At 40.8% G+C, this 24,397-nt stretch overlaps 1 protein-coding gene across 1 annotated transcript; it reads right to left on the bottom strand.

Annotated features, from left to right (window-relative positions):
- Nucleotides 1–379: 379 nt before the first annotated feature.
- Nucleotides 380–24,397, bottom strand: LOC145442838 (b(0,+)-type amino acid transporter 1-like). The gene is made up of 11 exons (XM_080320858.1): nucleotides 24,239–24,397; nucleotides 19,473–19,620; nucleotides 17,298–17,540; nucleotides 16,710–16,932; nucleotides 16,591–16,635; nucleotides 4,131–4,254; nucleotides 3,275–3,378; nucleotides 1,688–1,784; nucleotides 1,470–1,625; nucleotides 1,241–1,409; nucleotides 380–666 (listed from the first exon to the last, which is right to left on the bottom strand). Exons 1-11 carry the CDS (start codon nucleotides 24,329–24,331, stop codon nucleotides 584–586), a joined length of 1,485 nt encoding a protein of 494 aa, XP_080176984.1. The 5' UTR covers nucleotides 24,332–24,397; the 3' UTR covers nucleotides 380–583.

Below are 24,397 nucleotides of genomic sequence, written 5' to 3'. Positions count from 1 at the left end.
CTATTTTCCAATAAAATAACAAGTCTCGAAACCTATTCGCGGGCACGGGTTTTGCCACCCCTGTTGTAACATCATAGGTATATGAACTAGCACAAATCATAAGTTATCCAATGTGCTGACTAATTTGTCCGACTAAGGCGAATAAAGAAACGGAATCGTAGATTTCTTTATTGTGAGCGAATTAGGGGAATTGATAAATAAAGATGTTGGATTGTTGGTAGTAGGGCTACAGAGGCAAGAAAATATATGGCCTGGCTAGGAATTTACATGTATCGATATCTGTATTGCTCTGCGACTATAAATTATAAATTGTCTGTAATGTTCATACCACAGTATTGTAAGTGGGACAATGTCCCAGTTGCCATGTGGGACGAGCCGGCACTGGTGTATATATTTTATTCACAAGCTCGAAAATATACAGATTGAAATGATGTATAAAAATTAATAATATCTTACAAATATGAAAGTATATATATATATTTAATTCTTGAAACGCACTCGAATATAACTATGTTTATCGAGAAAATTTGGAATTTTTTATGCATACAATCGGCCAAGGTGGTTACAATTCACTTTGGTTCGTTCACATTGCTACTTGATCGTCGTCGTCCGCCTCTTCCGCTGGTACGATCTCTAATAACTGTTGCAGGAACACTGATAGTGACTCTGCAAAAGGAAACGAAAATATATTACCAGAAGTGGTCAAAGTTTTCATCGTTGTTACTGAAGGAGAAGTAACGTCGTAAATTTTGACTCAAGTGAAAGTATAGTAGTAGCGATTTCAGTTGAGTAAGATGTGAGTATAGGCTTATAGTTTTGGCTAGAAAACTGAAACCTGTTTAGTAGAAATGAAAGTAATCTGACATCATAAGAAGCACTTAAGTAGTCATTGCAAATAGGGTAAAGGTAAACCTACTTGGGCACCCCGAAAAAGTAGAAGTACTTCGTTACTTAACTGTAATTTGCAATCAATATTACTGAGAATGTCATTACCTAGCTGAAATGCAAATCTGCTATTTACGGGCCCATGCTTACAATACATCTTTGAAATTAATTTGTGGAATTTGTCTCGGTAGTGGTGCCGTATCCAGTCCAATATCGAAGGTTCTATAACCTTCGATTAATGACTCTCTTATATGGTTATGGAACATATATTTATATAGTGCTCAAGATGTTTAGGCTTTAGCTGATTAAATCTACGAGGTTACAACTGCATGGACAATTGTCAACGGTCACTTACTCATGAAAGGAAGGTGTTTCTTGTAGTAAATCACCGGAACGTAAACGACAAATCCGAACAAGATGACAATTGTCGCATATAAATACGCGAGGGAGGGAGCCTCGATCAACGGAGCCACGATCAAATATATAGAAGCCAGGAAACAGATCGCAGGAATCGCAATGAAGACCTAGAAAATATGATGTGAAATGAGCATCGTAGTGACCAAGCGAAACGAAGGACAACCAACTTTGTAAGGACGATGCAAATCCGGGTGTGTGTAGCGTAGAACCATCACCGACAGAAAAGTAGCACCGTAGAATATCCAGGTCGCGAACGTGAAATAATCAACCAGCGTACCGAATGAAGAGGATTCGGGAATTATCATGAGAAGAGCGACGAATCCCTGAATTTGGACAGTGACAAGTTCAATTTGATTGTTGGTACTTTGGTAGTCAGTTACCATACGTTGAATATAACTGCAGGCAACGGCGTCACTCTCCTTACACTGATGTAGGATAGCACTTTCGCCATGTGGCCTTCTTTAGCGGCGGCATATACGAGTCTGAAAAGGTAAAATTCCCCCCATATAGTAGTGCGTTGTTCCAGCAAGAACATAAAGAGAGTGGTTGTAAATAAACGATTGATAATAATGAGATAATATTTGACGGCAGCACAAAATTTAGACTAGATTAAGACACATTGGTAACTATAGCCTTCGGAACGGGACACATTTGAGATTTGGCCAATTTGGATAATGTAGGTTGATAAAGCATGTCAGACAACGCTTGATTTAATCTACTGACACCTACTGGAGCGGGAATTGAATAACTCTGATTATCTACCGGTTCGTCCGACCCCGTCTTCTCTGAAGGTATATTTAACTTCAACATTTGCGAAACGTGTGAAAGCCCCGTAGTTGTATTTGTGGATAACTCAGAAGTCGACAAATATGATTGCAAAACTTTGAGATTGTCTGTTTTTGCCGTGGACACTCCTGGTGTCTCGAATGCGTCAATTGAACGGCTAATATTGACAATTCTGATAAGTCAAGTGGCTTGATCGTGTCCCGTTGCGCGACTTGGTGTTTTCCAAACTTCAGCATGCGTTTGTTCGATATCTTCTATATCTTGTCTCGTGGAGTCAAAGCGGTCCCTACCTGCAGTCAATTCGGTTCAGGCGTTTGCTCACTGTTTAACGCCACTTCTTACCATGCGCTAGCCGCATGATGTACACTTGACATAAATTCAGCATACCAGCGGTATCACTTTATAAGTTATAAATGTCATTCGATAAAAGTCACAATTAGGCGCTGATACCCGCATCCAGGGAAATAATCGGTATTGTCAAATTCTGGCCGATATTTAGCGTCCTGTCGTAGACGTCAGCACTTCATCCACGCAACTCTTGAGTCATTACGGTTTTCTTATATTCCTTGCTCTCTGTGTTTTCAAAGTCCGGAATCTCTCGATTGTTATTAACTATTATTATTCGATAGTATACTGTCACTTCGGACCAGTAGTGAGTACAAGCCGGGAACAGTTATGGAGGCTGATAGCATTGGAGGTTACCTTCACAATGGGGTATAGTTAAGCAGTAACGAAACCATTGCCCTGTTCACATCATGCAATCTTGCAGTCGCGACGATTAGGGATTATCTGATAGTCTAGTTGCTTTCGTGGGATGATATCGGCCAAAAGCACGGAATGAGAGCTATGCTCTGATTTCAGTTGGGTTTCTCCAATGATAATGCCCGCCTTTTGGAATAGAAATGTTTTTTCTACAACTTTGCTACAATTTGATTTCGAATAAATGGAGTCGATACAGGACTTATTTTTCACGTTGCTGTCACTAATAAGAAGCTCCGCTTCAAGTATGACATCAGTCGAGTTCTGGTGATAATAATGCGGGCAATTAGATCTTGTATAGTGTTGCAAGGCGCGCACCAACGCTGTAGCGCTACTTTGACAACCTTGTTTGAATGTTTGAGTAGTTGCTCAATCAATTATACATGAAGAGGGACTTTCCGCCTGGACTCATGAAAGCAGTTCCTACCTTGCAGATGTAAACGCACTTCCGTTGGCGGCTCCAAAAGTAGAGAACGCTACCGACAAAGGAACTGTCCAAGCCCATGCCCCAAATACTCGATCGCCGAACGTCTAATACAAAAACGGCATTCGTACATACCGGTACTTGAACATAGTTTTATAAATAGGAAGTAAAACATAGTGATGATGTGAACCGTTACGAAGCTCAGGTTCGTGTGAGAAATGAACAGAAAAGATGGCATCACGTAACTTCCTAGTGCCTATTGAAACACAATGCCTTTATTGCATTTTTGTCGATCCCCATATCTGGACAGTGTACTGTACAAGTATAAGCCGAAATAGTACTCAGTATTCAGATTACCCTTCTTGTCATTCAAAAGATGTTTCTTACTACGATATGACAGAACGAAATGTTCTGTTATAACCACCTAGGTATATTTATAATATTATGTGGTGCAAACACGCACAAAGTATTGTTTGGCTGCTTAAACAATCTTTGGAACCCACACAAAGACTTTCGCATCGCTTGAAACACAATCGTTTGCATCAGGCATATGTAACTCCGTCACTGAGTGGGAAAAGCATATCGTGTCATGATCCTACACTAACCCGGTTCCGAGCCATGCCCGTAGCCCTGGCATAAAGAAGCCAATTTATTATTTACAACCAGATAGCGCTATATCCCGAGCAACATCTTCGAGAATCACTTTAAATTAAGGCCGTACAATATTTATTTTAGTTTTCTGGTCATTGTGCCATCTTGCTGCCATCTGGATGGACTTATATATTATCATGCTTTATACACCGAACTCGGAAGTGACCGCAGCGTTCGCAACAGCTAGCACTATAGTAAAATCACTTACCACAGCTACTGCGCTTGACGACAGAATTTCCGAAGGCGACATAACGGTAAAATAGGCGATGTTCACAAGGATATACAGAATCGTGACCAGTGGTATTCCAATGTAAATTGCAATTGGGAAATTTCTGCAAAATATAGGTGGAAATTTCAGTTGTAGCCTGTATCATATTCCTTGCTCTTTACGGGACGTGCATATCCTTGCTCCCAGTTAGGGACTTCATTGACACTGAGACCGTTTGAAGCTAATTCTTCTCAGGTTTAGCGTATATAGGCCTATATTATACGCAACGTGCGAATCACAAGATTATTCATGTCGTAATTCAGAAATGCCCTAACCAAACGGCCTGAACCAAATATGGAATAAAATGTGTCAGCGTAAGAACCGAACATTCATGCCATTACTTCAATAAAACATGAGAGTGAAAGAACGTACGGGCGTGATGAAATGCCTCGTCTGTTGTCATGATAACTAAATGAAAATTGTGAAACCTTCGATATTTATTGGTATTTGTTTACTGATGTTCAATAATGAAAAAATTTGAACGGCTTTACACCCATAATTGCATGATTTGCATATTTATTGTTCTCGAACAGGGCGAAATGTAAGCTGAGGCATGGACGAGCTGAATCTCGTCTCCTATCACATAGCGATGCAAGCTTAGACCTTATAACAGGGGTGGGCAAACTTTTGAGCTCGCGGGCCGCATTCAACATCTGAATCCATTCGCGGGCCGCACTATATAAAATTGGGATTATAAACCAAAACGCAATATTGGTAGCCTATTGGATTATATATAGTGAGGACATGTAGATGCTTATTTCAAACAAACCAAGCATTTCGTAGATGATATCGTACATGCGCCAGAAACAGTGGCGAGATTTCATAGCCTGGTCGACCTCAACAAAATTTGTCAAAACTATAGGGATGGAAGTCAGTGGCACCGATTCTTAAAATAGGATTAAATTTAAATCTGTCAGCAGTGATCGGTTTATAGATTTGTTAATTACACTTTTGGTGCATTTCCTGGATATACATAATGCTGACCGCATCATAACCATATAGCTTCAAACACGCTTCTACTGTGTGTGGATAAAATATAAATACCCTGTTTCTACGCATACAGAGAACGAATCTACCTAAAACAAGCGCGAATCGTTTTTTATAAGAACATCACTGAAAAAATTGTAACTGGAGTGGCCAATCTGAAATCACACTCGTGACCCGAATTACGTCAATCTCGTTTAGGATTTTTGTGATTTTTAGCAGTTTGAACCTTTCAAACTGCGTGAGCTTTATTATCGGGCTGTCAGACATTAAACATAAAAAATAATCTAGGAAGTATTTACCTTAGAACAGCGTTTTTCAAACTTTGCAAGAGACCAAACTTTACCCCCTTACGATGGTGAAAGATTACGTGTCCCCTTTATCGTCATATCACAAAACGCACCCAGGATGCTAGCAAACCTAACGGGTAGTTTGATGGCATGGAAGGCTACGACTGTGGATGAGAGATTTTTAAATATGAAATTGAGACTAAATACAGAACAACAACTGTGAATTGGATGTAAATCGCGCGGAGCGCGAAAATTTTTTTTAGTTGATCTCAGCTTCGCGCCCTTCTTAAGATGCCTTCCCCCCCTCAAGGTGGGCTCGCCCACCAGTTTGAGAACCAATTCCTTAAAAATATCATGGTGAAATATACTAAAAAGTTTAATCAAGTCCCTGCATTAATTCGATTTTTTGTATGCATTTCATCAATATTTAAAAAAAGTTTCTTTAGACTCTCGCGGGCCGCACAGAACGGTGTGGCGGGCCGCATGCGGCCTGCGGGCCGTAGTTTGCCCACCCCTGCCTTATAATATTCGGTATCAATGAAATGCTATTGTCGCACTCATTACTAATCTGGCTAGTAATCACGGCGCAATGAAACAACGGGCTATCGACATTGAGTACCGACGGTGTTTGTGAGAATTGCGAAGTCACGACAGCAGTGTAGTGCAGATCACTGATGTAGCAGTAACGCATTTTGTGGAGTGTGGATTTTGTCAATTGTGGATAAGTGGTAACTTGTTTCGTATAATGCGCGTGAAGCATAATAATGTCACAAGAAAGATGTCATTAACAAAATCAGCTCGGTTTTACATATACATTTATAAATCTGATCGGAAATCTCCCTCCCTATCACGAAACCCGCCGCACGTCACCGTTACAGTGAACCAATGTGTCTTATATCAGTGGTTCTCAACCACTGGTCCACAATGTATAGTGAAATTTTATACCTTAATTTAAAAATGCAATATGTTGAAGGCTTGTTCAGTGATGAAATAAACAGGACATCAAATTTTTAACTGATTCAGAACTTCGTGAGGTGACATCAGGTCTGGAAACAAGCTCGACTTGGCTTGAAGTTTAGGACGTGTCATTTGACTACATGCGAACGACAAGTAAGAGCTGACTCACTGACTTGGTTGATGGGTGCCTTTCTCCAAGAAATACGCATGATTTATAGAAATAGGCATTTCGTGATCGGTTATTACCGCGCTATACGACGCATCAACACATAATGAAGTTTAAGCTAACATGGGACTTCGAAAGGTGTGCCAAAACAACCTGGGCCGAAAAGGAATTGCCTTTGTCGACGGAAAACGTCAATATATATGACTAATTGTCCATAGGCACCTGAATGGATTGCGCCAAATCTCGCTGTCCTGGCAGACTGTACTCCACATGACAAATGCCATCCCACAGAGGAAACTTTTTGCCAGTTGGAAATACCAATTCGGAATCTTGTCGGTCTTTTAGTTTAGTACGCTTGGGCGATTTTAATATCTATTCACTATATAACAGACATTAGGTCACGAAATAATGACATGCGATGAAGTAATTACTCCAACATCCCAACGGAATATGTTCAATTACTAAGTACGTGCCTTGAATTTTCGAAGACGACACCGCACTCACTTCTACCGGAAAATCTGATAATTCTGAGAGGATAAAATATTTAGAGCAATATATATGCAATTACCAATTTCATTGACCGATTCAGTCATGAATGATAGAAAGTTTTTGCGATAGGCGCGATTTACATAAACTCTCTGCCTACATTGAGTAGAACGTATGTGCTCACAAGTATACTGGTGAAAACATCCATTCCACTGTGGGCTTCGACCCCCTCCAGAGGTTTGGCTTGTCACCCTGTGTGGGCCCGAGACCAAAGTTTTGTTTGGGGGTGAGCTGACGAAGTGCTTTTTCGATTCTGATTTTGTGAATGGCCGGTATAGCTGTTGCCAGGTATTTTCGTGCAGCGCATTGTATTCGTAGTAGCCAGAGTAGCCTACGTCCGGTGGTAGTGGGCAATGATCAAGGTATCACGAAAAGGTGCATAGTTCGACTCCGAAACGCTTCTTCTCTCGATATTATCGAAGAGAAGAATAATATTCGAGTTGGCGTGATCGGCTAAATCCACGGCCTCCGGTGCGAAAGACTGTATATACCAGTGGTTCTCAACCGCCGGTCCGCGGACCGGTGCCGGTCCGCCGAGTATATTACAATTTTATATCTTAAATTCAAGATGCAATGTAAAAGGCTTTTCCATTGATAATATTAATAAAACATCACATTTCAAACTGATTCAGAACTTCGTGAGGTAATATTAGGGCTGGAAACATGTTCGATTTGACTTAAAGTTCAAGACGTGTCATTTGACGACATGCGAGCGACATAAGTACAGAACCGGTACGAGTTGACTCATCGCTAAACAGCGCAGTTTGCGCGAGCATTCGTCTTCGATTCATTCATTTTGTGTAGGACCGTAGCCGGGGCACCCAAAACCGCCCAAATGGAGAGGGGCTAAGCTTGAAAAGAGCCCGGAGTTATTTTGCAAATGAACATCAGGGTTGTAACCAAGTCACGAGGTTCCGAGTCGCAAGTCAATCCCACTTATATTCTATAGTTTTGACTCGAGTCAAGTCGAGTCATTTTCAATTCACCACCGAGTAACGTCCGAGTCCAAGTCACTGAGTAGACTGCCGAGTCCGAGTCATAGTGTTTTGACTCGAGTCCAAGGCATTGTGTGGACTGTTCAGTTTCGAGTTAATGTCATGTGAAACCCACTTTTCACAACTCTACTCGGTGATAACGAATGCTTCTCATTCATAATATCCTCATTTTTCTCACTTTCAACAGTTTCTTTTAGCATTTTCAAGTACCAGTACTGATAGACGAAATAATATTAGTGTGATAACTTTACGATTCTTCGAAGTTACAATGAAATGCCTGTCTTGGTAGACCCAGTCTCCAGTCATATTACTTGTTCCGGGTCATACGCAATGACTCGAGTACAAGTCGAGTCAATGCACAAATTGACTCGAGTCCAGTCGAGTCATTTTTCATTAAAAAAATGACCCTCGAGAGTCATTACAACCCTGAAGAACATAAATGATGGCGTATTTTTTTAAAACTTTTTACAACATTTTTCAATTTCTTTTCGTGTTTTGCACAATTTAGTGTCAGTAAATGTCTTGCTTATTAGGTGCCCTTCACCGAGAAATACGCATGATTTATAGAAACAGGCATTTGGGCGTCAGCCATTACCGCGCCATGACGTACCAACACATAATAATGAAGATTAGGCTAATTTGGGACTACGAAAGGCGTGCCAAAAACTCGGCAGGGAGAAAACCGATTGAGTCATGAATGATGGAAAATTTTCGCTATTAGCACGATTAAGCTGCTCAAACTCTTTGCATACACTGAGTACAATGAATGTGCTCGCAAGTACAGGTGAAAATATCCGCCCAACTGTAGGGTCTGGGGGCAAAGCCCCCAGAAGTTTGGCTTATCGCCATGTGGGGCCCAAGACCAACGCTTTTGGGGCTGAGCTGACGAAGTGCTTTTTCGGCAGGTATGGCCGGTATAGTTGCCGTAAGGTGTTTTCTTGCGTCACGCATTGTAGTCGTAGTTGCCAGAGTACCCTATGCGTCCGGTGGCAGTGGGCAAGGAGCTAGGTATAGCACGACAAGGTGCTTGGTTCGACTCCGAAACGCTTCTTGTCTCGATATTGTCAAAGAGAAGAATATAATTCGAGTTGGCGTGGTCGGTTAAACCCACAGCCTTCGGTGCGAAAGACTGTAAACGACTCCCGACGGTAGCACGTTTATATGGAAAAGGCAATTTTACATCGACTCAGCCAACTGACTACCATAAAATCACATGGATGCCATCATGAAGATAATTAATTACGATCAAATCCTTCTAAATGTCACTCTCTAGCACCACATAATTGCAAAAAACGGTTGCATGCTTTACATTTTGGCTTCATTCCAATTTTGAAAGCTCACCGGTCTGCCAGACATTTTTTGAAATTTTACCGGTCCGCGAGGTGAAAAAGGTTGAGAACCACTGGTATATACGACTCTCGGCGATAGCACGTTCATATGGACAAGACAATTTTAACTAGACTCAGCAGAGTCAATACCGTAAATTCAAGTGTTGTTGTTGTTTTGATATTCATGGTGTTTCGATTACATTGGTCATTTTACACCAAGCCGATATTCTTTATTTTTGATTCCGCATTTACCGACTTGAAGCATGGCCCACTACAAGACTTTTATAAGGCACCGTTTATACGGATTACGTGGCGGGGAAGAGTAAATTCACGTGGATGCCATCATGTAAATAATTAAATACGATCAAATCCCTCTAAATGTCACTTTCTAGCACCATATACTTGCAAAAAACGGTCGCATACTTTACATTCTCGGCAGATTTCAATTTTTGAAAGTCCATCGCTCCGCCAAATATTTTTTGAAATTTTACCGGTCCGCGAGGTAAAAAAGGTTGAGAACCACTGTCTTATATTACCGAAAATAATACATTTTTGGTGACATTCGATTCAGAATTAGGATTGCCTATCAGTAAAAAATCCTTAAAACATGAATTAGTAAATCCTTGGAATCGCATCCATTGCCATTGGAGCTATCATGTTCTAATCTAGAGAAGTAAAAACAATAGGGTCATATCAAACTCATATGTCGTCCAAAGGTTGGATTTTGGACAGCGGTAATCGGTTTCATACAATATAGTATATCTTTTGCGACTCTTGTATCAATAGTCACATAATTGGATGTATGGTGCATGTTATATATAGAAAACCTTACCAGTCGTCTACCCATCGAACTTTAATGTGGCGAAACTATGCTGCGCTTAGGCCTGCTTACTAGGGATGGTGTGAACGTGAGGTTCACGTTCGCGTTTTGTGAGTGAACCTCCATAATCTAGAGGTTCACGTTTACAAACGAACCATGGTAGGTTTTGCACTGTGAACTAGGGATGGTGTGAACCTCTGAAAGGTTCAGGTTCTTGTGAACGCGAACCTTTTCGAAAGGTTCTGTGTGATCGCGGACGTGAACCACATGACGTCACGTGACGTCATATTGCTAATTCCAACCCTATATTCAGTGAAGTGATAGCCTATATCAATGTACAGTACACAATACCAGCTACGACTCGGGCCACACAATGTCACAATGCTGGCTGAAGTACATGTTGACGTTTTAAACGTCGCCAAATGTAGCAACTGCTGGGGCAATCAAATGATATAATACTACCATAAAATCTATACCTTCTGTCGCTTTGCCAACAATTTCGACGAGGAAGGGAACATGACATTACGCCTCAATGGTCTAGGCCAGACAGGACAATGTATTCGGGATCTGAGTATTGCGTTGTTGATATTGAGTAGAGTGTAAAACGTGTTTCTATACTTGCTGCCTGTATTACCCCATTAACAAGTTATACAGCAACAACCAACAACGCAATCGCACGGATTTGGTTTTTATGATACAATAAGCATATGAAGTCAAGATGGACCCATTACGCCTGCTAGATTTTTTTTTTACATCAGACAACGATATCAATTTCATTGATTGATTGATTGAATAAGCATAATTCGCTGACTGCATGTAGTGTATTTCGCTCTTGATGATGTGTGATTGCAGGCCTATTTCACAGCAGAGAGTCACTAAATATTCACAAGCGGAAAGCTGGATATTTCGAGCAAACTTTTGCAACAAAGCAAGCAAAATCTTTGAGACTGTCAAGGTGCATGCTCGTTTGGTGGTGATTTTTTTTATGCTGCCAGCGCCATGCATAGAGTGGCCCGCAGTTGAAATGCAATAAATTTCATACAAAGATGTTATAATGAAGTGAAAATTGTAATATATGAAAAAGGTTCACAGTGCAGAACCTACCGAGGTTCGTTTGTGAACGTGAACCTCTAAATTTGTGAGGTTCACACACAGAACGCGATCGTGAACCTCACGGTCACACCATCCCTACTGTGAACCTTCTTCATTTATTGCAATTTTCACTTCATTGTAACTGTAACATCTTTGGTTGAAATTTATTGCATTTCCAACTGCGGGCCACTCTATGCATCGCGCTGGCAGCATATAATATCAACACTAAACGGGCATGTACCTTGACAATCTCAAAAATTTTACTTGCTTTGTTACAAAAGTTTGCTCGTAATATTCAGCTTTCCGTTTTTGAATATTTAGTGACACTCTACTGCGAGCTTGACCCGTAAATCACACAACATCAAGAGCGAAATACACTACATATAGTAGGTAGTCAGCGAATGGTGCTTACTCAACCAATCAATGAAATTGATATCGTTGTCTGATGCGAAAAATCTAGCAGGCGTATGTATGATTCCATGTTTAAAGTTTATTGTATCATGAAGACCAAATCCATGCGATTGTAGTGTTGGCTACTGCTGTATAACTGGTTAATGGGATAATATCGGTAGCAAGTATAGAAACCCGTTTTACACTCTGCTCAATACCAACGGAGCAATACTCGGACGTCGAATACATTGTCCGGTCTGGCCTATACCGTTAAGGCATAAGCTTATTCCCTTGCAAGTCCCCGTCAATATTGTTGGCAAAGCGACGGAAGATATTGATTTTATGGATTTTTTTTATATTATTTGAATGCCCCAGTTGATGCATTTGGCGACGTAATGTGTCAATATGTGGGATACTTTAGCATTATAGCAATATGTGGCCGAGTCGTCGCTAGGTATCGTGTACAGTACATAGGCTATCACTTCACTGAAATGTATGGTTGGAATTAGCAATATCATGTCCCATGACGTCATGAGGTTCACGTTCGCGTTCACACAGAACCTGGTTCGCGTTCACAGGAACCTGAACCTTTCAGAGGTTGACACCACCCCTACTAGTTACCCGTATACGAAGTTAGTTACATATTTACAAACAGTCAAACTCACGTGAACTTAAATGTGAGATATGCACGGTGTATCGAGTACAAACAATGTGACAACCGATAAAAATAATGATCTTGGTGTGGCGAAGATGTTGCCGTCCAGGTTTCACTTGCGTTTGCATTTCGTCACGTGCTCAGTTCATGATATGAGCCTTTATGTTAACGAAGAGTAGCGTAACGTACAACTGTGTGACAGGATTGAAAGCGGCCGACAAATATACTAGAAACTAGGGATGGTGTGAACGGTGAGGTTCACGTTCGCGTTCTGTGTGTGAACCTCGGAAATTTAGAGGTTCGCGTTCACAACAGAACCTTGATAGGTTCTGCACTGTGAACCTTTTTCATATATTACAATTTTCACTTCATTATAACATCTTTGGTCAAAATTTATTGCATTTAAACTGCGGGCCACTCTATGCATGGCGCTGTCAGTATAAAAAATCAACACTAAACGAGCATGCACCTTGACAATCTCAAAAGTTATACTTGCTTTGTTACAAAAGTTTGCTCGAAATATCCAGCTTACCGTTCGTAAATATTTAGTGACTCTTTGCTGTAAGCTTGACCCACAATCACACAGCATCACGAGCGAAATGCGTATAGTCAGCGAATGATGCTTATCCAACCAATCAATGAGATTGGTATCGTTTTCTGATGTAAAAAATCCAGCAGGCGTACGGGGTCAATCTTGACTTCATATTTTACTGTATCATTATAGTCAAATCCGTGCCATTGAGGTGTTGGCTACTGTTGTATAACTTGTTATTGGGGTAATATCGGCAGCAAGTATAGAAACCCGTTTTACTCTCTGCTCAATATCGATGTAGAAATAGTCGGACGCTGAATACATTGCCCGGTCTGGCCTGGACCGTTATGGATTAAGCTTATATTCCCTCGTCCTCGTCGAAATTGTTGGCTAAGCTACGGATGATATTGATTGTATGGGATTATTATATCCTTTGATTGCCTCAGTTGATACATTTAGCGACGTTTAAAACGCCAATATGTACTTCAGCATTATGGCATTATGTGGCCCGAGTCATCGCTCGGTATCGTGTACAGCAGGGGTGGCCAAGCTATTCAGCTAAAGGGCCACATTCAATTGACGAACTATTGCGCGGGCTACTAGCCGCGCGAGGCGCGAAAATTTTCAAAAGTTCATAGCTCAATAACATTGTCACTTGGCTATATTGCGGGCCTGTTGTATATCGCTATGAGCTCAGTTTGCAAGGACTGGACTATTTGGCGCCTGAACGTATCGATATCGAAAGCTTCGACCAACATGAGTCAATCATGTTGTGCCTAGGTTGCATAGTCGAAGGTCTTTCTGCAAGCGCGAACGCAAGTTCGCATGTGTTGAACGACACTTTGTCTCGAAATCGCGAATATACTTAGACCCAATCTGATACAATAGGAGTTCATTCATTTTCACAAAGGGGTAATAATATTAAAAGCAAGAAATCAAGTGACAACATGTTGCGCGAAGCTTGTTGAAAATTTTTACTTTTGATAAGTCTATCGCAAATCATTTTGCTTTATTGTAATGTACGAAGATTTACCAAAATGTGACTGGCTCATGGATGTGCCAATGCGTCGGAACTGTTATTTTTGTCATCACATCTCAAGTGTGGCGGCCAGACTAATCAAATTGCAAGTTCACAATTTGTGCAATCCATTTTTTATAATATTACGTATTACGGAAATTACCTCGCGGGCCACTCAAAACCTTCTCGCGGGCCACGGGTTGGCCGGCCCTGGTGTACAGTGTACACACTCTGTCACATTAATATAGGCTATCACATCATTGAAAGATAGGATTGGAATCAGCAATATGACGTTACGTGACGTCATGAGGTTCACGTTCGCGTTCACACAGAACCTTTCAAAAAGGTTCGCGTTCACACGAACCTGAGCCTTTCAGAGGTTCACACCATCGCTACAGTAGAAATTATCCCTGACTGTGAGTTTTATCTAGAGTCCTCATCGCCACACGACCGTCATCAGCGATGTCTTACAAAATCCCACAGCGATAGAAAAATTGGTGTACCCTACACTGCATACGTAAGTATACAGTTCCCTTTGTAATTTTGGTTTATGTATTGCTACATAAGTTTCGTTTCATATATCTTTTATAGCTGTCAACGGGAATGGAGATTTTATATTCATCACAACGCATACGCAGAGCAAACGCCGCATCACCACTAAAACAGGGGGAATAGAAATACGCCAACTCATATCGTCATTACCGCTGTATGAATGGTTTATACCGGTATTGAATCGACCAGTCATTCTTGCCAATACCATTTTGGTGGATAAGACTAATAAAATATATGGTCCATCTCTGCAATATTGCCCGTGAAGACCTATTCCAGGCTCCGCTAGTAACACAAATCTATAAATCTATTAATTATGATTTTGACTAGAATTTATCTGTAATTAACATATTTGTGTCATCGGTGACGTCGAATAGCAAATAGGACCTATATTCGAGGTTTTCCAGAGCGACCGGCGAATGCTATAGGTATTGATTTAAATTCAGGTCGAGTGGATTTATTGATTTCAATCAATGATTTTTATCAAAGTATCAATGGACTCTTTGTATCAAAGAACTTTTTTAGCAACGAGAATCAGAATTTTTCGTAGGGAGTCCTTATACATCATCTTCATATGCGATTAGCACGGCATCCGGACATTTTATGGAAGCCTATTCAGTATTCAGTCATAGAACGAAATTTTCAGAACTTGGCGATCGACAATAAGCGGTATGGCAACTTGTTGTTGTTGTTTTTTCGGCTACTACGGTAATTATACCAGACCGATATATTTTGTTATTTTTCATGATCCGTCTACTTGTAGCGTAGCACAACCAAATTTCCCTACGCTTTTGTAAGACGCTGACGCTGTGGAACAGGCCACTACGCTATTTGCATTATAACAGATATTATTTTGTTTCTTTCCGAATAAAAATGACGAACAACACTGGGCAACACTTTTAAGCGAAAAATCTGTTGACTTTGATTTTGCACTTGATTTAGGCTAATTCGGGCGTGCTGATTCCAAAAATGCCGCTGGTTTTCTTCTATCATGTCATCTTTTTGCTCTACGACATATTTGAAGAGCTTCTTGGAGGTACAGAACTTCAGCATACAATTGAATAGTATATTCATATTGAAATGAAACCCGAATATTTTCGGCTAAGGGGTAATCGTCATCAACTAGTAGAGAATCGGAAAGAACATTGAATATCAACAATTGTATCACAATATATGACGTCACCAGCATGGAACTTCGAATGAGAGAGCGTTCAGTGCACTATCCCCAGGTAGTACACGAATTCCTTCTGTTGACAGAGTTTCGGTTGGTGTATTTTGATAACAGTCGACTCCAAGGCACACATGTGGAAGTGTAAACGGCCCTCCCAATAACGCGAAATTTGAACGGCAAATGCCTATAGGCAACTCAAAGTGGATCCTAAAGTGTGGCATTCTCCAAAATGGCAACGTATTAGGTTCATAAACAATTGCCCACTCAGATAGTTTTCGGGAATAATACAGAAGCATTTAATTGTAGGAATATCACAAGCCCGATTGGATCATATGTATCAGCTTTGAAATATTGTGTTTTCTTGGTGGTCAGACAATAAGGATGGACATTGGTCATTTAACCCTGATACACATGTGCCACTGTCATATGTTTATGTCGAACAGCACACATTCAAAGCTAAAATAGCTAAATAAAATCCCGGAAAACCTAGGAATAGTCAGCAATGGGCAAGCAGAAAGCATCCCCCAACATCTGAAGATGATGGGGTAAGACACCAGAGTAGATTGGAGCTTACATATCTTAGCTGACTATTGCTCGAGTATCAAACGAGACAACCTACAGAATTATGGGGTACTAGCGTAAATTTGGACCCTGAAACTAGCACTTAGTGCACAGTAGTGCTTCTATGTGGGTTATGAGTCCACATGGTCGGTGTCAACCCATAAACCGGACGTGATAGAGAAAAAACGAAAGTCATATTTTTAAATTCAGCACCCAGAAGTTAGTCAGAATTAATTTTCTGACCAAAGTCAACAAAAATTGTGTTGACCAGTGTAATTGAAATACTGGCTTTAGAGAAATAGACCCGAATGCCCCATTATAAATGTGACTTGAAACTATAACTCACCTGACAGGGTTTCTCACTTCTTCAGTCACGAAATTCAGTTGGTTCCTGCGGTCAAGGGCGATTATGCATTAGACGCATTCATGTACGGAGCATAACAGGAATCTCAGAGTTTAACTAACCATCCATCATATGACCAAAGTCCAGAGTAGAACGCCAAGGCAATAGCCGACGGCGAAGCGGAACCGCCGAACGCATTTGTGAGATATTGGGTGTTTCCTTGCCCGATCATTACAAATCCACCGATTACGATAGCAGCGATTATCAAGAGCTTCGCAGCCGTGAAGAATATTTGCACAAAGTTAGAAGCCTTCACGCTGAGGCAGTTGATCGTAGTTATGGTCACTATAATATAAACTTTCTATTAGCGATATAACTATTAAGCGATAAGTAGAAATGAGAATTTTCACATGAGGATGGTTTTAACTGCATGGAATATTATACAATCATGCACCATGGCGCTGTACTTCAGTTTTGGCTTTGCGCCTTACCATCAATTCGTGACGAGTATCTTTGCCGCACTATTAGAGTCAGCTCTACTAAATAAGAATAATTCAACCCGAATCTAATAATTAATGCTTGGAGTCATGCTTTTGAACAAACCGGGCTATTTCCTTTGATCTAACAATTATAGTCAACTCGATTGTTGAGATGAATCTCAGTATTATAATTTTTTGATGAATCAACAACAGTTATGTCAAGTAACTTACATATGCAAATTGCCGCAGCCAGTTTCTGGGCACTGGCAGGTGGCACACATCCCGGATAGAATGGCGCAGTCACGTACTGAGCAAACCCGGTAGAGATTATGGCAAATATTGATGGTTTGCTGATCAAAATTGACGTCCACGCGAATATGAAACCCATGGCATCTCCGAACGCTAATTTGAGATAGGAGTATTCGCCTCCCGATTTTGGAATCATCAGAGCAAGCTCGATGTAGGACACGGCACCTGTCACGACATCATAATACAAGCACTCATAAATCAAGTTGTACCTACGTTATTTCTATAATGGTGATGGAATAAATTTCACATCAGATATGTATGGAAAGCGAGTGGCGCGATTGGTTAAGCGCCAGCGTCACGACACCAATGGCAGTGGTTCGAATCCCGGTTCGGACTAACTTCTACGTGTCGGAGGTTATATGGGCTCCTCACCGCAAAGGAGAGTGCCTGTGAGAGTGCAAGAACATTCAAGAGACGAAGAAATGTATTCATTGAACTGTATAACATGTAATGCCGTGGAGCACAAAGCCTTAAACAGGCTATAAGCTCCACTGATGTGAATCATAATAATAATAATCACATATGTATGATACGTTTTTATTGAGAGTATTTTTAACATATCCTATTAACGGTTGGAAGGACTCAAATTCTTATAGTGAAACTTCGAATACAACTCTAAACAGATTCAAAGCTTCCCTCAACTAGCCTATCTCAGTCTAATGTCCGTACATCAGGAACGGAACAGCGATTACGGCCGGACTAATTGACCTCAACTTACCGAGATGACCCATTCTCGATATTTAGATTTTGATATTTTGTACGGTGCAAAATCTCAAAACTGTCATTGTGACTCAATGCACCGACTCGAAACTATTTTAGCTAAATATTGCACTCTGACTTACCATATGGACTCTTTCCATTCAACACAAATTCCACTGTTCAGGTAATTAAGCATTTCACCCTCACATTATTTAATCCCTCCTTAGACCAAAAACATTGATTGTCCCAAATATACAGCCCTTCGTGCTGCTGCATTGAGTTATAGTTCCGTATTTTACGTAATACTGTCACAATCGTAATTAACTCGCAAACATCGATGAATTAATATAGGACTGGATTGGGGATGGTGTGATCAACTGAAAGGTTCAGATTCGTGTGAACGCGAACCTCTCTGAAAGGATCTGTGTGAACGCGAACGTGAACTTCGTGACGTCATATTGCTAATTCCAACCATACATTGCACTGAATTGATATATATTAATGGACAGAATACCTAGCGACAACTCGGGCCACATTATGCCACAATGCTGAAGTACATATGCTGACTTTTAAACCGCCGCCAAATGTATCAAATGGAGCGATCAGTGATATAATAATCCCATAAAATCAATATCTTTCGTCTCTTTGCTGACAATGTATTCGGCGTCTGAGTATTTCTACATTGATATTGATATTATCCCATTAACAAGTTATGCAGAAGTAGCCAACACCCACATTACACGGATTTGGTTTTTATGATGCAATAAAAATATCTAATCAAGATGGACCCCATACGCCTGCTAGAATTTTTACATTGGACAGCGATGGATACTGTATATGAATTTCATTGATAGGTGAAAAAGCATCATTCGCTGACTACCATGTAGCGATTTCGAACTTGATGTTGTGTGATTGCGGGTCAAGCTCACAGCAGAGTCCCTAAACATTCACAAACGGAAAACTGGATGTTTCGAGGAAACTTTTGTAGCCAAGGAAGTAAAATTTTTGAGATAGTCAAGGTGCATGCTCATTTAGTGTTGATCTTTTATGCTGTCAGCGCCATGCATAAAGTGACCCGCAGTTGAAATGCAAATAATTGTAACCAAAGATGTTATAATGACGTGGAAAATTGCAATATATGAAAAAGTTAACAGTGCAGAACCTACCAAGGTTCGTTTGTGAGCGCGAACCTCTAAATTTCTGAGGTTCACACACAGAACGCGAACGTGAACCTCACGTTCACACCATTCCTACTGAATATATATCACTTACATACTTATCTGAAAATAATATGGTGTAGCCCGGGTGCAGTTAGACTTTATTACGACATTTATGCGGGTCTGAAGTCATAGGAACAGTACGAAACTATCAAGAATCTCAAAATAATGAAACTCATACTTAATGTGGCCAGAATACCGCACCCGGCCCAAATGATCAAGCTTGCTCCCACGGTTTCTGCACTCGCAAGGATAGCCTGAGGAGATAGAAATATCCCAGATCCAATCATTGATCCTACGACTAGAGATATTCCGCCAATGACCCCCAACTGTAAAAAGCAATCACAATATTATCATCTTGAACAATTGAATGAATAGGGAAGCATCGTTTGAATATTATATGTGCAATTTAAAATGAACCGCGGTAAAATTAACCGTCAACCTGAGAGTAATGATATATACTTGAATTCGGTAGATGTGAGCTTTGTGCTGAATCTCCGAGGTACTCAACCACAGTAATATTCATCATTGTAATTCAATGTTGATTATCCTCGTTCCCTCGTACCAACCGTATGCCAAGGTGCTTGATATTGACTGTTGCTATATTGATATTGATATTGACCAGAAAATACATTTGGGTTCAACTTAGCACCTAAAAGCTATAGTCAATTACCAGGGTGCGTACGAATAGTCCAATATTTTGCACCAGTTTTGCACCAATATTTTGTGACCTGACAATTTTCTTTGCACTTCGTGGGATTTATCTCCATGTCTTGGTAATTGTTATGTGTAGTCCCATATTGAACTTCATTTTCTCAAGTCAAACGATCTCTGAGAATTTGCCTATGCAAATAGTGGACAGTATGCAGGCAGGGGTGCCCGCGAGGGCAACAGGTCGCCCTTTGTGGCACTAGCAAATATTTAAATTAGACATTTTAAGGTTGAATTGGAGACGGGCTTCATGTGAATAGCAATTCAACACGGATCGTATTAAAATATGGTTAATATTACCGAGCCTCTACGTGAAGATTGGCGCTTCGGAGCACAGTGCGGCAATGCAACTGAGCCCGGATACACCGAAGTGCGTCCTGTCAAGAGTTATCTTTTCTTGCTAAACATCTGAAATCTACTCTGGTGCTCTGAATGTTTAAGTCAGGGATTCTAAAAATATATGGGTCGCGACCCAAACATGGGTAGATAAGGGTAGAAATTTGTGTTGCGTTAGGGTCGAGGCGATTTCTAAATTTCTTGCAACAGAAAATATTTCTCGTGCGTGGTTTGTACGTGTACAAGATCACTGTGTTGGGTACTATATAGCCATTAGGGGTTAGGCTACTACAATCCCTTGATCATGACAACGTGACGACATTGATGTGTTGTTTGTTGTTTTGTTGTTGCTTATTGAAAATTTGTGGCGCTTATCGCCTAATCAGTAGGGCGGTTTTTTTTTTACCAAAAAAAAATAAAATTTTGACCTAAAAAATCAAAAATTTGACTTTTTTTGACCTAAAAAACTGAATTTTGACCAAATTTTGACCTAACGTATGCAAATTAGGTGTTTTCCCACATAATGTTAAAATTGTACCACTTATCTTCATTTCTGGTTGGAACTGACTGTCCTAACGAAGTAGTTTGGCCTGAAAAAACGCTTTTGGCTTAGAAACAGGCAACTTTTTACATTAAAAAATACAACATTTTAACGAAATCTGGCCCTATGAACAATTCCAGTGGTTACAATATGTATTATGGTAGAAATAATTAAAATATTTTGTAGTACAACGAGAGATACTTTCCTACATTCTTGGGTAGAAAGTGCACGTCCTTACTAAGAAGCTTGCCAAGGACGTTCAACAGCAGGAGTTGTTGGCTGACAACACTCACGTTGCGTGTGGCGAGATAGCGCAGTGGTATAATCCGCGGCTGCAACACCAATGGGTGCGGGTTCGAGTCCGACCGAGGTCGACTTCTGAATTCCGATACCTAAGTGTTGGAGGTTTACCAAGGCTCCTCCTCGCCATCTCATCCGCGTCAGCGGTGTCTTACAAAAGCCTAGAGGTGGGCCGAGCTATAAGTCGGCAGTTACGAAAAATAAGAAAAATATCGGCCTGGTGTAAATGACCATAGTAGTCGACAAACACCATGAATACCCCAAAACAAACAAACAAACACTCAAGTTGTGCGTACACTGCTGTTGCTGGTGACACACCGTGTTGCTTCATTCTGACAATGTTGTCTACATCACAATTTTTCACCATGCGCTTCTTAATGTAAGAATGATGCGATGCACAAGAAGTCTTTCTTCATTTAGGATATATCGGTACGTTGACCATATTACACCATGTCTACCTATTATTTGTTTTATTTGACCGTTTATGATTCACAATGGGCAGACGATTAGGTGTTTACAACGGTAGGCCTATAAAATAGGCTAAAAGCGGTAAAATATCAAATTATAAGTTCTCCGACAGTGCAAAATCTACAAAACAAACAAAATGCAGACGTCAAAATTCTTTTGACTTCATGAAAAATTTTGACAAATTTTGACCTAACGCTACAATTTTGACAAAATTTTGACAAATTTTGACATGTCAAAAAAAAACGCCCTACTAATCAGGTTGTTTATGCCATGATCATTAGGGTTGGGTCACCATATTTTGGAATCGGGAAAGGAGGACACTTTTTCCAAATATTGAGACTTTGAATACGGAAGTAAAACCCGGAAAAATGTTAAATTTATCACGGAATTGTGGTCGGTTGACCAAAATAAGGTCAACTTTCCGGCTCTACACCCGAAATAAAATTTTTCTTTCACATTTTCCGTTCGTTGACTAAAATAAAGGTCGTCAATTACGTTCGAACCACGAATTTCCTGTTTAGCGTAGTTGATGCCCATTGCGTAATTTATGCCCCTTTTCAGTCGAATCTATCCATCATCTAAGCTCTAATAACATAACATCGTTAGTTTATATTTTTCATCTGAACGAGTCACACACAATGTACAATGCGATAAGGCAGCTGTGAAGGAGAACGAATTCCCGAAAAGGAGGATATTTAGACGTCATCGGAGGATATTTTCAAAAACATGAAAAATGAGGACAAATCCTCCTAAAGGAGGACGTACGGTAACCCTACATTAAGGTAGTAATGTTCATAAGTGTCTTTGTACTCTTTTACCGGTGACTTCCAGCCACGCATCCATTCACCCAGCAGTCTCTCTCGCTTTTCATGCGACCGTATTGCTTGTTCGCTGCTGCCGACTTTCTGGCACGGCTCACCATCATTCTGGGCTTGTTTGAAACACTGCTGTGGCAGTGAGGTCAGCGATGAGGATAAACCTCCATCACATCGAAGTTGGTCTCAGCCGATATTCGAACCACTGGCATTGACGTCGTGATGCTGGTGCTTAACCAACTGCGACACTCGCTTCCCAACACTGGTGCGTCTGGAACGGTCTAACTTGCGCGGATAACACTCGGGCAGGGTATAGGAAGAGAAATGGGTTGGCCGTAACTGCCGCACCCGATATTTTTGAATAGGTTACGCATAATTTACAGTGATGAGTCCAATTTATTCACAATTGTGAAACAGCAGTATATTCCTAGTATCACTGAACGCCGCCGGAGACCGTTGGTGTGCTTTAGTCTTGTGGTAAGCGACGGTATTCCGAGGTTGCCCTTCATGCCAAAGCCGGGATCCACGAAGACATGAAGTTTTGGCGTTCATGCGACTTGCCAATGCGGTGCAAAAATACTCGTCGACATATGATAGCACCTTAACCCAGAATGGCCGTCGCTGGTTGGCGAAAACCTTCAATATTGATATGTCCGGTATGCGAAATGGTAGGCACCGAATAGTCTCGTCCTTGTAATCACCACCAATCAGTAGGCTACAATATGGCTCGCAGAGGAAGATAATGCACCCCGATTTGAAATCGCTTGCGTCACACATAGAACCGCATTGGCTACATCTGACTGTCTGCGACTTCTCTATTTATAAATACCCGTAAATAGATAGCAAACTGACATTAAAAATACATTCATGTCGATGTGTGTGGCTTGGGTCGCGAAATGAAATATATCTCAGTTCAAGTTTATGAACCACTGGATTATGTGAAGAACTTCAACCAATACGGGTTAACGATGGGGGTAATGGATAGTTAGTCGCATTAATCAGTATCCAAGGTTATTTTCGAAAAGGTTGGTGACATTTGGTATATAGCGGTGATGTCGCGACATTAACATCGTCCCGATTGTTTAAATATTTACACGACTCGGTGACAGAGACACTTCGGTGACGCTATCCGAAACATTAATTGCTTTCCATTCTGAAACTGAAAGTTTTTATTTCAAGCCCCCTAGTTGCACTTTTTAATGTGTTTTGTATTGTCGATACGGGGCGCACGATATTTCTTACTATCGATAAGCGATCGTGTCTCACAAAGCTCAACAACCATGTAGGCTAGTGGAATTAACGATATAGAAATGAATAATAGCACAAAAAAGCATCATACATATTCGTCAAATTCTATTTGTCATCTGCCAAAGACACACACACACACACACACACACACACACACACAATGTACAATGTGATATACAAGACACGTAATGCGATGTGATAAATAGGTAGGGGGATGCCGAACGACCAACCAGTTGGGGTCTCTTAAACTGACATCCACATCGACCTAGTAGTCGATGGAACAGTCTTGTTCAATTTTATTATTTCTTTGTCTTTCCTTTCTTGAAGCTATTTCCTTCTTTAATTGGTCTTTTTTTGCCACCGTTAGAACAGCGACGCGGGGAACGAGGAACCCAAAACAACCTCCTACGGCGGGAATCGAACCCAGACCGCCAACGTAGATTGCGCCGATGCTAACCACAACGCTATCTCCCTCATTGTTAACAATGCACAGGGTAGAATAGTAACAGAATATCAACAAAATCCTACCTCTTTTTTCAGCATGATCTTATCCGAATCTTTGGGAGGAAAGTCATTGTCGTCTGACGGGAAGCGCTTACGTAACTCCGTACCGGTACTCATTTTGATAAGACTGTGGTCGAATCGAAGTTAAATCTGAAAGGTAAGCTAACCAACATAAATTGTTGA

Source organism: Botryllus schlosseri, chromosome 7 (genome assembly GCF_051294905.1).
Source record: "Botryllus schlosseri isolate E-star chromosome 7, Bs_hap1, whole genome shotgun sequence".
Taxonomy (NCBI): Eukaryota; Metazoa; Chordata; class Ascidiacea; order Stolidobranchia; family Styelidae; genus Botryllus; species Botryllus schlosseri.
Note: the sequence above shows the minus strand (reverse complement) of the source record. Positions and strands in the feature narration are given on the sequence as shown.

What these genes read in the sequence shown, in the direction of transcription:
- LOC145442838 (XM_080320858.1), bottom strand. Translation starts at nt 24,331, where the DNA reads ATGAGTACCGGTACGGAGTTACGTAAGCGCTTCCCGTCAGACGACAAT. An exon ending in AGATCATGCTGAAAAAAGAG is followed by an intron (nt 19,621 to 24,238) that starts GTAGGATTTTGT and finishes TGCTTTTTACAG; the next exon opens with TTGGGGGTCATTGGCGGAAT. An exon ending in ATTTGCATCGTCCTTACAAA is followed by an intron (nt 1,410 to 1,469) that starts GTTGGTTGTCCT and finishes CATATTTTCTAG; the next exon opens with GTCTTCATTGCGATTCCTGC.